The sequence below is a fragment of the Oculina patagonica genome, chromosome 4, assembly GCF_052425735.1.
Source record: "Oculina patagonica isolate OP01 chromosome 4, crgOcupat, whole genome shotgun sequence".
Classification (NCBI taxonomy): domain Eukaryota; kingdom Metazoa; phylum Cnidaria; class Anthozoa; order Scleractinia; family Oculinidae; genus Oculina; species Oculina patagonica.
This window is the reverse complement of record NC_135761.1, coordinates 52,496,602-52,513,482: the sequence shown is the minus strand read 5'-3', so window position 1 is coordinate 52,513,482 and position 16,881 is coordinate 52,496,602. Positions and strand designations below refer to the sequence as shown.

General features: G+C 38.2%; 1 protein-coding gene across 1 annotated transcript in view; it reads left to right on the top strand.

Annotated features, from left to right (window-relative positions):
• LOC144650588 (uncharacterized) overlaps window positions 1–16,881 on the top strand; it is a 131,889-nt gene that overhangs the window by 18,298 nt on the left and 96,710 nt on the right. Inside the window, exons 13-14 of the mRNA XM_078510298.1 lie at window positions 185–256; window positions 3,760–3,831. Coding sequence (XP_078366424.1) covers window positions 185–256; window positions 3,760–3,831 — 144 coding nt within the window. The remainder of the gene's footprint in view (window positions 1–184; window positions 257–3,759; window positions 3,832–16,881) is intronic.

Below are 16,881 nucleotides of genomic sequence, written 5' to 3'. Positions count from 1 at the left end.
TAGCAGAACGGGGGTAAATATATAATAACCATACCTCTCTTGCCTATACACCTTGACAAGTGAGAAATGTCATTCTGTGGCAGAAAGTAGTTCCCTGCACTTTGTTAGGATTAATTCACTATAACATAGTTTGTTACGAATAGTTTGTGTCTCATTACTGCACGATAATATCTTTTTGTTCAAGCGACTTGTCCGTCAATATGCTGCAGTCAATACCAGATAAAGCGTTTACTGCCTGCGGAGATTTAGAGGGACTGTAAGTGTAATAAATATAATATCGATTCCTGACATGTTATGTGCCCATTTTATGCCACCGATTGACGGGATAGTCTAGGCCTCAGTTGGATGATTTCCGGTTTTTTCTACATGTGTTCCACTTTTTGGCTCGAAGCAATTGACCTCGTTACCCTCGGAAGTTGCACCTAGTTACTCAAAGTGGCCCATAATTAATCGGGCGTGGCCGATTTATAATTTACCCTTTGGGCGTCCTAGACGATAGTCTCCTGCCGGCCAAAAACGACGGAGATAGCCTGGGCCAATCGGTTTCATTTCAGTTTTGACAGTAAATCGTTGTAGGCACACAGGGTCGACTTTTGGGCTAATCTGCAATCTGGTTCTCTTCTTTGCTTCGGCGGGAGGATAGAGAAAAAAGCTTAAGGGGTAAAGTACTAATAATCACCATTGTAAAACTGTAGTTGCTTTGACAAGTTGAAGCTATTCTTGTAAATAAAAGGGGTAACGTCATTCATGTCACGCAATGTTTTTGTGGGAAACTTTGAAACTAGACGCTTTGCTGGTTTCTACAAATAGCAGTGTCATCTGGCGGTACATTTGTTTGAGGCGGACTCCACTTTAAAACTATTTTTTATAAATTTAGCAGGAAGTGTGTCGATTTTCATTTCCGCACAGTTGGGCGTCAAAGTCGCCTGTCACAAAAAATGATCAGGAAAACAAAAACATGATCAGGAGAACAAAACAGGCCAATGGGTTTTATTAACGTACAACAATCTTAAGAAAGAGTTTGCTTTCACCATTCATGAACATGGGAAACAAGACAGTGGAATCAAATTACATTTCACACGAAATTTGCATACATTTGAACTTGCAACAAAGAAGTATAATAGTGAAACCTTGCATTGATAATTATTGTATTCTGATCTGATTGTTATTTTTTACGCATTAACTATTTGAAAGTGGTTCCCATTAATGAAAACAAAACGGTTTTTCATTCAACTGCTTGAAGTATTTATAGACGTGAAAACATTCGCTTTTAATTACATTCTGCACGAAATATTTTCTCAATATCCTTTTGTCCCGAGACTTTAAGGAAATTGAAATCTTTGTTGGACAGTTCTGCATAAAAGCAGTTCATAGAACTGAATAAAAAGATAAGAACCATATTGATAAAGGGAATTTTAAAACTTTATTTTGACTCAGCATTTTCTAAGACTGCCAGTAAACGGCTGTATCTTGTATGTCTCTAACGATTTTGCTACGGTTTCGAACGAGCTAATTTTTTCAACATGATATCATGGTAGCGGGCCGACGTCGGTTCGTTCTGAATTTTTCAATACGGTATACAGACCCTTCTGTACAGTAAAAAACGTTTTGGGAACAAACCATTGTGAACTTATTTTCTATGTTGATCAGCAAAAATCCTTAGTACTTTAGATGCTTGAAAATGCTATTTTCGGATTTTCGGCATTTTTCATTCAATAGCCCAATTTCGATATTTTAAAATTCGGCCTAAAACAATAGACATCACTACGAGGCTCCGGGGAATAAACCCCACAAACTCTATAGTTTAGTCCCCGGAGCCTCGTCCCGAGGTCTATTGTTTTAGGCTGAATTTTAATATATCGAAATTGGGCTATTCAATTGTTTGCATACATCTCCTGACCGTTTCAGTATCCTTTTCCTTGTTTTTTTGTTTGTACGCATACTAGTGTGCCAAGCAATTAGAGAATAACGGAAATTTGCCTTAATTTTGAATTCCCATACCAAGACCTTAGGGCCTGTTTACATGGAGGGAGGGCGCCCCGGCTAACCGAGTGACCCGGCTAGAAGGGATGAAACATAGCCCGCCTTTACATGCGGAATTCACAGCCCTTCTACCGAGTTGAGGCAGAGTCATTGAAGCGTGACACAGCGTGAGAAAACCATGTAGCTTCAAACGATTGAAGAAAAATATGACTTTTTACTGAATAATTAAGGCTAGCCATCTTAAAACCTATTTTACTTTGATGTGCAAGCTCTTAGAAATTTACTGCGTCTATTTTGGAGGGAATTCAATCGAAATTCAACAGTCTTTGGTCACCAAATTGAAATTAAATTTGTTGTTTCGTGAATTAGGATAATCATTCCAACGAAAATTTCGAATTAATTATAGCTGTTGTTCAAAGAAATAATTTCCAGCTTACAAATAAAACTAACTCAAATAGCACTGTTTGGGTCCCGAATTTATACATTTTATGGCATCTTTGCGCCAAAATTAAACCGATTTTCGTTTTAGCTACACAGTTTTAAACTGTTTATCTGTTCCAGTAAAATCATATTTCAATTTCCAAGATCATTAACGACCATTAACGTCCCAAGAACAATTTTGTTGAAGATTTGTAACGCAATATAAATTTTCAAACCTAAGCTGGAGCTTGCCTAGGCGTGTGTGTTAAAAAGAAGATGACTTCTAGAGCTCACAGAAACTGCGTGACATATGCAGACCTCGGACTACTGTGTAACTGTCAACCCTTCCCTCCCCCAAAACGCTGGTGAGGGTGGAGGTAATTGGAGTAAATAGCTCGATGGGATTAGGTGGAGTAAAAGACTGTAGGAGAGGGGAGGGAGAGGGAGGATGGGAGTAGAAAGGGAGGGACAGGTGAGGGTGAAAGGCTAAGGAGAGGGAAAGGGAGGGAGAATTAAAATCTATGTTTGGTTATATCACGCAACCTTTGACTTCTGTTATTTTTTCACAAGAACAAAACTTAAGGTGGGGTTCTACCTGAATTTGAATGAAATTTTAAGAGATTTAAAGAAGGGATTGAAGAAAAAAATGGAAACACCACCAAACAGTTGACCCCCTCGCAAGAGCAGTCCAGGTTGTCAGGGGACTGTTTGGTGTCCGTCCACCAAATTCTAACTTTAAAGTCACATTAAATCTCCAATATTTCTTATTTGTCTAAATTTTGCAAATCCTTTGAGAAAAACTATCGCCTCCCAGACATCCCTAAACATCGCCCAAAAATACTGCAAACAAAGATATATGGGATGAGTAAAGCTTTTCTGGATTTCTTTAAACGCGGCTGAAATGGTTTTCAGTATTTTCCAGCCCTTATACTTTGCGTCAGCCACCTAAAGCGTTGGAAAAATGGTCTTCAGGTAAAACCCCACCTTTATTAATTATTGCGAAAAGGCTGCACTTTGCTAAGTGTTAAACAATTATATTTTCTAGTCGTCTAGTTCAATCGTTTATTTGTATTGTGCGAAATATATTTATAAATTGAGACCATTATGTCATAAAGTAATAATGCAATCTTGAAAACATTCCAGATTTTATGTTCTACACACTAATACGGCTTATGCAGACTGTGACTTAAGCAAACCTCCGACTGAGTGTTCCTTAAGTGTACTGTACTGTACCCTGCCTTTCAAGTCAAAGAAGATAGTTAATTATTAACCGCCCGATTTTAAGCTTCTCAAGCTTCTCAAGCTCCTTGTTATCGTATAGTTTTACTAAACACCCTTTATTTTTTCTTCTTTAAGGTATTTAAACTTCAACAACATCTCTTACATCAGCCGTCAATCGTTCACTGGGCTCGTAAATCTGAAGAGATTGTAAGCTATTTAGTTTGTTATTAATGATTGGGGTCGTGGGTCGTGGGTCGTGGGTCGTGGGTCGTGGGTCGTGGGTCGTGGGTCGTGGGTCGTGGGTCGTGGGTTCGTGGGTTCGTGGGTTCGTGGGTTCGTGGATCGTGGGTTCGTGGGTCGTGGGTTCGTGGGTCGTGGGTCGTGCGTCGTGCGTCGTGCGTCCGAAATTGACACATCAAATTCATTATTTTTGCTGTTTCACATTCCATTTAGCAACAGCGGTTGTTCCCCGTGGATTTCTGGTGTATAAGCCGAGTTATAATCTATCTCTGGTAACTTTCAAAGACCTTTGATGGAGGTTTTACGTTGCACGAGACTACCGCTAGCTTGCAGCAAAACTGAAAAATCAAACAAGAACACCCTTAAAACGATTGTTTCGACAACTTTCTTCAGTTCGGCTGATAAGCCGATCAGTTACTTCTTTTGCTGTCATTTCAGTTGTATGATATGGGAGTTTAAATCAGGGATCAGTGTGTGAATCAGTGGGAGACGTGTTTCGAAATATTTCCACTGGGTTTCTTGGGATATTTACGCGAATATTTTTTTTCGGAATATGTGCAATAATAATATAAACGTTTTTATCTTAAAATAATGGTCTATAATATAACATTAGTCAGTTCAACAAAATGGAATGTTCATTTCGTTACAGTGCTTGGCAGTGCAAGTTTTGATGTCCCTTTAATTTCATTAAACGCAACCTGTAATAGTGTATCTGTAGCCGTAAGCTTTAAATGACAACGGAGGGTCAACTCTCGACACACCCTTACCTCAAAACACGTAGAATTTTTTAATAAAGCCCAAAAATCTTAGTAAACTATAACGATACCGATAATGTTTCAAACTTTGAACTTTGAACTGTTTAAATAAAAGCCTAATCTTTGAAGTACTTGTCTTGTTTTTGGCCTATTTCTGTCGTTTGACCGCGGGTCGACACAGCACCTGTAATTTCGGATTCTGAAACAGCAACATCGATATGACCTTGTGTAACAAACTTGAAACTCGGAAATGTTAATACTGGTATCCAATTATTAAGTCATTTCAAGAATATAAAGAGTTTCTCTCGCTTTAAGTTTTGATGATAATTCTGCAAATGCTTTCAGCAAACAATCATTCTTGAGCGTTCCCACCCTACCAATTGTATCACTGGTAGGTAACGAACAACTGAAAAATCTCTTTATTTTTTTCATTAGAGAAATAAAAAAATGGTATGGGAAATTGTATGGGAAACAAAAATTCCAGTAGGTGTACTGAAGAAATCCCTTACAGTTGAAAAAAAAAAGACTCGAGCTGTTGTATATATTTTTTCACTTGAAAAGACCGAGAAAAGACACGAATCCTTGGCTAGCCAAGGATTCCTAATAAAATTGGAAAAACAAGTAAATGAATGACATGATCATTCACTCAACATGGAATGAAGAACCACCAAGCTACGAACATGAAATCGTTCAATAAATTGTTTGTTAACAAACGTTGCGGATCCGAAAATTCTCGGCAAGCAGCATGCACGCCAAGGTCAAGCAAATATTTGCAATTTCCAGGCCACTCTTGTAAAACTTTCAGGCAGACATAAAGGGAAAAAGGCGAAACTGTGCGCCAGACATGAAAGATGAATATGTTTTCGTTAAAAAGAAAAAACGTATTCCAAAAGTAACACATCAAGGAGAATGCTCCTTTGCCATCGTGGGCGAACTTGCCACGACGCACGACGCACGACCCACCCACCCACGGCACCTTGCCTCACCCGTCTTGTGACATATTTATCATAATTTATTGTTATATTTTGCAAGACGCTTATAAAAAATAGGCTTACTTTCATTTCAAGTTACACTTTTGTTGCAATCCACTTGGAAATTCTGTAAGTATATACAAATAAATTTTTAAAGTCACTGTGACATGTTGCTAAGAATGATGTCATTGCTTATAATTTCGTGCTCTACCCTAGAAGTCCGCAAAGCCAAGGAAAAGCCCCAGATTTCATTTATCTTTTATCTCACAACCCCTGACCGTGGATATAATGAATGAATAACGTTAAACTTTATCCATCACTTACGAAGGTTCCTCCATGGCAATGCAGTTGAACAAATTCAGGAAAAAGGTTTTCATAACCTTTCAAATCTTCAGTATTTGTGAGTGATTTATTTTTATATACAGTCAACTCTCGTTATAGCGGACACGCTCGGGACGTCGTTTAGTGTCCGTAATTGCGGGGTGTCAGAAAAAAGTGCCGTCTTTATACACGTTAAATAATATAGACTATGACAGGATTATCAACAATGGTGAAACTTGCTAAGCAGTCGGTTTTAATAGGATAGCTGGATGAGGGCCTGAAGTCAGAAGTCGTTTGAAGTGTGTTTGCAGAAAGAATAAACAACAGACTGCAATTTTACGTAAATATGTCAGACGAGAAGTTCATTGTGTCCGTTTTATCGAGAGTCAAAACAATAAAAACTGTTATGTTGGTACCACGAAAGTGTCCCTAATTCCGTAATAGCGGGAGTCGTTTCCAGTGAAACCTTTTAAGCTTTCGCTCGTGATCTGGATTTTGTCCGTAATAGCGAGTGTCCGTAATAGCGGGGTGTCCGCAAGGCGAGAGTTGCCTGTATACATAAACTTTCATTTAATTAAGCTTTAATGAAATGTATTGTGTAGTTTTTTTTCTTCACGCCAACGAAAAGGTATTACAAAGATATGTTATTTATTTATTTATTTTTTCTTCGTCTTTTCTTTCTCGAGAAATTAGCTCTACAGCTACCCTTGTAAATCTGAGGTGAAATAAATGTGATGTGTAACGCACCAATAGTCCGAAAATTGCGAACCGGCCGCCGACATTTTGGAGTAACTAACCTGGCGTGACCTCAAAGAGCTCAACTTTAACTATCTCTTGGAGCCCAGTTTGCAAAGTGATGCTGCACAAACAGGCATTCCAAAAAAAAAAAAAAAAAACAAGCTAATAACTACAGTTAACTCTCGTTTTTGCGGACCCGCTCGGGTTATAGCGAGAGTCCGTATTAGCGGGAGTCATTTCCACTCAATCCTCTTTCGCCGGGGATCTGGATTTTGTCCGTAATAGCGAATGTCCGCAATAACAGGGTGTCTGCAAGGCGAGAGTTGACTGTAGTAAGCGTTCTCCTTCATCGAACGCAGAAATAAGCAAGAAGTGTCAATTATTTAAACAATGTTTAAACTTCCTGCCAAAGTCAGGTTGAGCTCTTTGACATCACACATACATCGCCGGCAGCGGTCGGTTTTAGATCTTCGGACTACTTCAAACAAGGATCTCATAGCGTTTGAATACTCTTTGGAAGCTCAAATTTTGGTGACTAACATATCTTGGAATTATCTTTTCATTGGCGCGAAGAAAAAGGTACCATTTTGAAATGAACTTCTTCTTTAAGTAATCGACGATGTAATGCATTATGGCAGACTGAAGTGGTCGCCTTATGCTTATAGTGATTGTTTTAATGTCACATTTAAGCAAGACTATATTCTATAATGTTATTTACAGTGTTTGAGATGGATCGCATGTTACTTTCAGGACACTTTTTAGCAATCCCCTAAAGAGATTGCCGGCTGGAATATTTGATGGAGTGAGATCAAATACTCAAGTGTAAGCGTAGATAGCAGTAACAGCTATAATAATAGCCAAAGATAAATCATTCTTTGGCCGGCTACTTTTTGAACGCCTTTCAAGAGATCTCTACCTCACTCACTCACATAAGGTGGTAAAATTTCAACCAACATTTTTACAAATCAACAGTGTGTGTTTGAGAAAACAACTAAGGTATTAGATTGCCTATTGATTTATTTTAATCTTAACTCTCGGACGTACAAGCAAATTCATACTCCACCGTGGTACAAGGAGGAGGGAGGGGGGGGGGGGTCATGGAATCTCTCCCTTGTATTAAGACGCAGCGAAATTATTTTGCACTGAGTTAAAAGCACCTACCTTACTCTACAAGATAAAATCGTTTTTGTTGGCTGTGACGTCACATGACGTCATTACAGCCGCCATCTCGGAACCGCCATCTTCGATTTCACCATTCTCTTAGGAAGTCAGAAAATAACGGGAATTGATGCAAAATCAAGCTAGAATGCTTATGCAGTATAAAATTAAACAAATCGTACAATTTTGTTAAAAAAATGGAAAAATAAAAATGACAATTTCTGGGCAGACCTGCTTGTAATTAAAACGTTGCCATGGCAATATCAAATATCATGGACACATGGTTGACAAATCAAAATTTCTGCAAGGGATAAATGAACAGCTACTGAAAGTTTCAGCACTACTAAGTAAATCCTTTTTCACAAAATTTCGAAAAAACCTTATGAGGGAGGGGTGGATGCCCCCTTGTACGTTCAAGGGTTAATATACTGATGGAAATTTCCCTATCTGCACCTCAGGAAGTTGTGGGCAGACATTTATAAATTTAAAATGAGAAAAATAATGTTTTTTTTCTACCAAAGGTTAAGTTCAATCCTTTAGAAATTTCGCCCACATTCAGCTCGATCTGAGTTGACGCTACGTGAAATTTACAGATCAAACCTGATGCCCTATTTATATTTTTTGCGCATGTTTATCGATCTTTTAAACCAAGCAAAACCCTCACACAATCTAACATTGAACAACAAAGTTTTGAAACATGTCAAATTTATTTTATCTTCAGGTTTATAGCATGTAAGAACATTCAGCAGTTCCCAACAGGTATCTGTGGTGTCATTATGTAAGTAACAAGCTGAACACAAACTTTAAATAAGTACTACTGGGGAAGGAAACTCTGACTTCTGTCTACATGAAGCGGTTAGGAGTGTTAGCAAGCCCCCTGTGGATCAGGCTTTTGTGGATATATTTTCAGTAAATTGGATTTTCCCCAACTTTGATCTAACAGCCTAATGATGTATAAACTATCGCTGGTATTTCCAACGAGTAAAAATAAAAAATAGAGAGAAAAGGAAAGGCGAAAATGAAAAACAACAGGCACAAGGAGTAAGGAGATGAGCTAGCCATTTTTGTGCCGGCTGTGCAAGGGTTTCGGCTACAACGGAAGTACCAGTGGTGATTCGTATCTCTGAAACATTTACATATCATTCTAAAGAATCAGAAGTTGCCAGTTCTTTGAGATTCTTTCTGAAGTTAAAAATGGTTTCAAATCGACGTTTTGAGCAGTTTCACTGGTCTTCTTTAGGCTTGATATAAAATTAAAAAAGTAAATATGGCGGGTCGTTGTTTTGCTTGGTGACTGCACACTGAAGCACATCATGACCATAACATGACGTAAACGTTATAAAATTCGCAGGAAACGCAGTCTTATAAGACACATCAGGGGAGCAGGAATGACGCTGTGGCGAGAGCACTCGCGTCCAACCAATTCGATAACCGGACCCGGCGTCATATGTGGCTCCGAGGGTTTTTCTCCGGACTCTCCGGTTTTCTCCTTCCACAAAAACACAACACTTCTAAATTCCCTCGGGAATCTAAGGTTACAGGTTTGTAATTCGCAAGACTATTTATTGCTATAATTGTGAAATAAAGACGATTTATTTCATTTAACTTTTTACGTACGAATGCAACAATTCATCGTTTATTATGAACTTTTTCATGGTAAAAAATTGTTTATTTAGAATTGGCCTCCATGTTTGCAGGTGGTCGAAATTGTTGATTACTTTCATTCCACGGTGTTTCCCCCGTAATGATTCAAATCCCTCGAGAATTTATTTTTGTCCTTATCCTCTCCCCTTGGCCACGATCTTGGCGCTATATTAGCTAAAGTCACTCTGAAATTCCATAAAGTCGCGTGATAGACCCCATCTTCCTCCTCTCACAGAGTGCTCCCTTTTTGAAGTCCTCTTTGGTCTGTCTGGCTTTGTCCATATGCTCTTTATTTCTCGTCTGCAAAAGGTGTAAAGCCACTTCAAAATACACAGCACTCTGACAGGCACCAGAGATCTTATATACAACACATTTTTGTCTTTCGCTAAGCGGCTCTTGACATTTCTGTTTACTTCTTTAATCCTCCTTCCAGGTTTGAAAGCAACACGAGAGGAGTTTCGGTTTTCAGTTCTCCTGAACTATCCGCCATGTTGATCTTTAAAATTAAAAACAAACCTGAAGAAGACCAGTGAAACTGTTCGAAACGTCGAAATTACAACCAACTTTTAGATCTAGATTGTGAAAAAGGCTGGTATTAAAAACTTTTACAGTTATGATAAAACAAAATGTAGCAAGGTTGGTAGTATTGGGAAAATATAAAGGATTTAGTTAAAAATATGAGGTGACCTTTTTTCTCAAAATAAGGCAACGAGGCACATCTAATTTAACACCCGCAATTTTGTAACGAACTAACCACTTGTATTGAAGTAGAATAACTACAGTACTTTAAACTCCTTCAGTAAATGCGCACCGTCAGAATCGTCTTACATAACAATAATTGACGAAGAAAGAGGAGTGAGGCCTAAACCGCTTGATTTTGGTCTTCATTGTAATCGATATCACTGTAACTCCAGTGGCAGCTGTTTTAACTGCAGCTTCTGTTCGCCTGGTTCCTATAGTGACAGAAGAGGAGATTGTTTCAAATGCACTGCAGGTAAATGAGTTATAAAATTGCTAGAAAAAGAAGTAGTATTAAGCGCAATTATCATGCAGAATTAGCATTCAATTTGACAGACCGTTAAGAGAAAGTAAAGCTGGTCCTATGGTATACTAAAGGAAGACAATTAGTATATTTAACCAAACACTGTACAAACATCATCAGGTTGAAATGTTATTACAAAAAGCCATCACTAACTGGTTTGGGCTGGTTCAACTGACCCTTTTTTTGGGGGGGGGGGGAGGGGGGGGGATAGTTCAGGGAAATCCAAACAAAATTTAGCATGAAAATGTTGCTTGTTGTCTTTATCTTAGATGGCTGCGTCAAGTTCAACTATAGAATAAAGAAGTTCATAGATTTAGGAGCGCATAGAAAATCTGGCTGGGTTAAATAACAACAACAGTCAACAGTACCAGTACTACCGTCAACAAAATAACAACAACAACACTGCGAACAGAAAACATGAAACAAATGCATTTCTTTCTTTTAATTTGAACAATCAATTATAGTAAATTATTGCCTTAATTATTAGATTATCTTAAGTTTGCTAACGCCAAGCTGAGGTTATTTTAGTTTGTAACCTAAATGTGCATACGTATTCGTATACAGGAGGCTTTTACCAGGACGAAATGGGAGAAATTAAATGCAAAACTTGCAACAATGGTACTTTCGTCTCAGAGAAACGTCATCCTGGAAAAAGTGCAACTGATTGTTGGGCATGCCCATACGGTAGGTATTGTAAAAGATAAGATAAGAAACTTTATTTAAGTGTCAAAGCCTTATAGCCTGGAAAATAAAACCATACTAATTAGGGGACACTGCTAAAAACTAAAAGCTACACTAATACTAAATATAAATACAATAAAAATATATATAAGTCATATAAAAATGTTATTATAATCTATGGTGTAAAAAATGTTAAAATCTTATAATAATGTTTTGACTTGAGAGGCACTAAGTGCAGCATAGGATGCATCCCTTACAGCCGCTGTCCATTAAGGGAGTTATATCTTTTTTGCGAATACGGTTTGTGAAAGCCTGCAGAGTCTTGGCTGATCTGTCAGCCGTAGAAAGTTTTCCCCATAGTTTGGGTCCTACATAACGCAAAGAGTGCTTTCCATAAGTAACAGTGTTGTATCTAGGAGTAGAAAAATCTGATTGTCTCAGGTTATACGTGGAATTATGCTCGTTAAAAATGTTACAGATGCTATTTGGACATAATCTATGTTTAACTTTATACATGAGAATACATATGTCCTGTAAACGCCTGTTCGCTAGCGTTGGCAACTTGGCTCTCTCCAGTAGATCAGTATAACTAGCATGCTTGTTCTTGTAAACGGCCCTCAAGCCCCTTTCCTGTAGTCATTCAAGTTTGCGTGCATCGCTAGCTCTACAAAAGTGCCACACTAGGTGACAATAAGTAAGGTATGGTAGTACAGCTGACTTGTATAACTGGTAGTACAGCTGACTTGTGCAATCTCAATACCAGAGCTTTGCTCCCACGCACTGGTCAGTGACAAGGACTGATAACCAATAGAAAAGACGATCAATAGGTATCGATAGGTCGTGTGAAAACATGATTTATCTATATTCCAAGATTGAGGATAGTCTTCAACATAAGGTACTATGTTCTATATGGGCATCAGGTGCTAGACAGAATTTAGATAGTTACTGGCCTTTTACATTGAGAACGTAGCTTTTAGAGTGTTAATATGCACACCCCGCTTGCCTTCGGGGCCTGTCATTTATTGAAGATAATGTTCTTATCAAAGTTAACTTTCATATTTTTTTTTGTCTTAAATGTGAGCTAAATTTGAAAAAGGAAAGGGAACAGGTTATGAATTGTTTCCAACTTTTCCAACCGGACGTCAAACAAACGCTGTTGTGTCGATGGGGTGCTTACTTACAAAAGGACCTTGCTTGTAAACCAGATGCGTGTCTACCTGAATCTCCCCTTTAATCTCGGGCATATACTTAACATATACTTAAGGAATAACCATTTTGTATCGGATTTACGAATTCGAACCGAGTTTGTAAATGTGGACGCAAATTCGGATGTAACATTTCTCAAATGCAAATTTAGAGTTACGTGTTCAGTTTCAGGTGGTAAAACGAATTATTAGGCACTCACATTAATAAACACTGTTTTTGAAATATACCTATTGTTCTCTGAACAGGTACTAAATCTAATGAAACTGCTGGTTATCGTGCATGTAGATGCCTCCATGGGTTTTACAGGTTGGATCGTTTTGGTCCCTGCTCAGCATGTCCAGCTTATGGCATCGACTGCAACAACGATACAGCAATACTGGCACCGAATTATTTCTGGAACTGGACCGATCAAACTAAATTGTTTTATAAGAGTTTTGTTGATAACATCAACACCATTAGCCCTACATACAACAAAACCTTCTCTAAATTTAACAGTTCACTGCCAAAGCCACTAAAATGTCCTCGTGTTGCCTCTTGCAGGGGTGGAATTGACTCAAAATGTAATGAAGGCTATCGAGGGATTCTTTGTGCTTCTTGTACTAGTGACCATTATCTCCGATTCAATGCTTGTTTGAAATGTCCAAGTATGACCATTACTGTGATTTCATCCCTTGGAGTAATTATTATCTTTGTTGTGGTGTTTATGATGGTTCTGTGGGGAGACTCAAAGGACACAGAGGACAGTCGTACCATCGCAGATGTCATCATGTCGTGCTTCAAGATTGTGATTGGATTTTACCAAGTTGTTACAGGCATTTTCTCATCACTGGTGAGGGTTCACTGGCCGGTAGCTTTGATCTCCATGGAAAAATATCTACACTTCGTTGAGGGAAACATTTTCCAATTTGCTCCATTAAGTTGCATGCATTCTCGACTGCGACTAGACCAGTTCCAGAAATTCGTACTGATTATTTCTGTGAACACTTTAGTTGTTTTCATCATTCTTTTGTATCTATTCCTTAAAAGACGCTACATCAAAGGAAGACTGGATCGTCCCAACAGCGAAATATTACAAACAATTTCTACGTTAAAGAAATCATGCTATCGAAACATTTTCTTGTTTCTACTGGCTTCATACCCAATAACAAGTAACACAATTATTCGCATTCTACCTCTGCCTGGCTCTTGCGTCGAAATCTGCTTTACAGAAAAGAAGAGTGAATGCACATCCCTCCTAAGGGCCGACTATTCCATCAAGTGTTTCTCCCCTCGTCACCAATTATACTGGCCCATCGCTGCTGTGTTTGCATTGTATCCTGCGGTATTTCCTCTTGTGATGTTGCTTCTCATTTACAAATTCCGAGGCTCAGGTGAAAACATTTCCTTTGGGTTGAGAGTGTTCTTTGAAAACTACAAGGAAAAGTTTTGGTTTTGGGAGATAGTAGAATTGTACCGTAAGCTGATATTAACCTCGTTAATCTTGTTCTTTGGATCTGACAACTTTTCTCAAAATGGCTTTGCTGTGGTTATAGTGAGTACGTTTGGAGTGGTCTACACCCTCCTCCGTCCAATAAAAGGCAAGTTTGAAGATACACTTCAAATCTTGGTTCTCTGGATTATCTTCTTTGATGTCTGCCTGGGTGCAATGTACACCAACTATGATGTCAGTGAAAGTGACAAAGGAAATGACTCCATCACAATCAACATCCTCTTTGTGCTCCTTAACAGCTCTGTGCTGCTGGTTGCTTTGGGTAAGCCACGTTAATGCAATCTTTTTTTAATGCTACGCTCTTGTTTCTTAGCGGGCAGCGTGGGAATTATTGCTAATCCCGTTTAACGTCCCCATTCCCGATCATAGTATTAGACCTAACAATTCTTAATGATTCTTAACTGTTAATAGTATCACGTGTATTTTATTAGAGGTTGGCAGCATCACTGGAGAGTAGGTACTTTTTGGTATTAATACTGGATTAATTAGTTCGCGTTTTTAGCTTCCATCTGCTATTTGCAAAACGTTGAGGATCAGAACAAGTGAAAAGGGTTTACTTTTTTTGGCTGGCTCATTTCAGTCATTTTTAGTCTACTTATTTGGCTGTTATTTTTCCACTCGCGCCCAACATTCCCCACCCCTCTATTTATCTTTATCAAAGATGACTGAATGGCGTTCCCAAATACGCCCGCAATGAATTGGCTGAATTGGCTGGACAATAGAAATTAGATTATTTCCCAAGGCTTGAAATAACTATGAGCATTGGCCGTTTCTCTCTGAGATTATTTGCTGCTCCGTCAAAGGTTAATGCTGGCACACTCATTTTCTTCCGGAAGGTGATCGTTTGAGCCGTCAGATCATGTGTAGTAGGGTTATCTCTGAAAAACCAGTTACTAATGATGTGATATTCTTGTTCCTTTTTAGGTAAGGGATTTCTTTATATGAAGTTCTTTTGGAAGAAAATTTCAACATGTCCGATGAAATGCTTCCAATTATGCTGTCGAGGAGTAGCGCATCTTAAAAGAAAGCTGACTCAAAGAGCACAGCCCCTTGACGTACAGCAACTTCTGATTGAAGATTTCTATTGAAAAAAAAACAGACGCAAGAGTTTGAAGCTTTAAGCCTTTTTCCATCGATTTAGATTTTGTGTTGAACGAACTCATCAGATAAAAAAATTGTTCGGTGGGGATGCAATTTTACAGTAAAGGACGTGGTTAAATCTGAGCAAAACAGCCATAAATTTTAATTTAACATACTAACGAACACTTTTCAGATTAGGCAGCTTAAATTCAGCTGCAAATGTTTATGGTATAGGTATGTTACCTATCTATGATTTCTTTTATCTGAAAAAATATAAAGACCCTGGAGTGAATAAGAGACTTCACTCTGTTACATAAGTCACCAATTCCACAGTCATTCAATTATTCACATTGGCGCCTGCTGATCTCCCATAGTTGTACGAGATGCATCTTGGTTCATCACGACAGGCCTGAATAGAATTGAATCATGCAGTCTCTGGCATATACCTTATTATAGGAATATAACGAAGCATTTTAACAACGCGAACAAAATTTACGCGTAATAAAATTAACACGAATTTATGAAAAGCTCTGTTCTAAGTTCCGGAGCTTTTGGAATTGTTTTCAGCTAAGATTCCTGCGGTAATTGTTTTAAAAAGACTAATTACTATTTAACGTTTACTCTCTTGATGCGATCAGGGACATAAAGAGCCCATGAACACTAAGAAATAATGAGCTAGTGTAATTTAGATAGTACTTTTCCGACCAAGTAAAGAACGCTTCAGCGGTCTTTAAAAACAAAAATAAACTCTCGAGATCAATTTTAATTTTTTTAGGTGTTCTCTTTATGTTCCGTTGTAATTACTTTTTCACAATTTTATGTTAGAAGACTTATTAAATTCTGTTAAAAATAGACGCAGTTAAAACTCGTTTATAAACAGTCGCACTTGTAAAGATTTTACGATTACATTTCGGATTACATTTGTAGCACACTCTCAGGTGAATAAACTGCTTGTGGAATAAAGCTGAGTTGTTGCTCTTGCTTTTCGTCCATTTGGTGGTTAGATCTCAGTAGCGAAGAGTGTAACGGCTGTCCCGGCTTACAAGCGAGTGCCCTGTACATGTTTGAGTCTAACTTCTAGTCTTATAGTTAATGCCCGCGACTGCCGTCAAATTGTTTTCATTAGTCACTCCACCCCGGGGAGGGGGGAGGGGGGCGTCCTCTCTTTAGATTAAGCATGAAGCGAGCTCGCTTTTCATTTGTCACCTTATTTCGAATTTAAAATAAATCCCTCCGAAAAAATTCGCATATTCCCTACAAGCACAAAACGTACTCATTTCCGCGTACAAGCACAAAACGTACTCATTTCCGCGTACAAAACCAAACGACAGACGTCAAAAGTGGAATTTTTTCCTTTCGCTGGAAAAACAAACATATTGCTTAATCTCTCTGATAAGTTTTTTTTCCAACGGTTTCTTTTTTAGCAGTGGAGTATAGTATACAAAGGGATAGGAAAAACTGTCATTTTCGTATTTTAAAGAAAGGACCTTTCAAAATATTCGGATAGACCCACTGAGCGGGCGGGGTGTTTTCAAGTGAAAAATTAAGGTCATTACCTTTTATTGCATTGCGCATCCTTTCTGCGCATAAAAATTACGCGCACACAAACAAAATGGCGGCTTTTTTCATCTCTTTCTCGTAAACGAGTATGTAAAGTAGTAAACGAGTAGTAAACAAGTAGTAAACGAGTAGTAGACGAGTATGTTGACCTATCAATTTTTAATCATATTATTGGTGTACAATGTAAAAGCAACAACTGTATTTCACCCTGTTTCCGAGGTGATTACAAGTAACAGTATCATTTTAAAAGTAAAATGCTTACAAGTCTTACGTTCCTCAGTTTAACACTTTCCTGTACTAATTCGAGGAAAAAAACAGTAATCATTACTTAAAAGCTCATTTCATCATCGACCTATATCTTCTCCTGTTTAT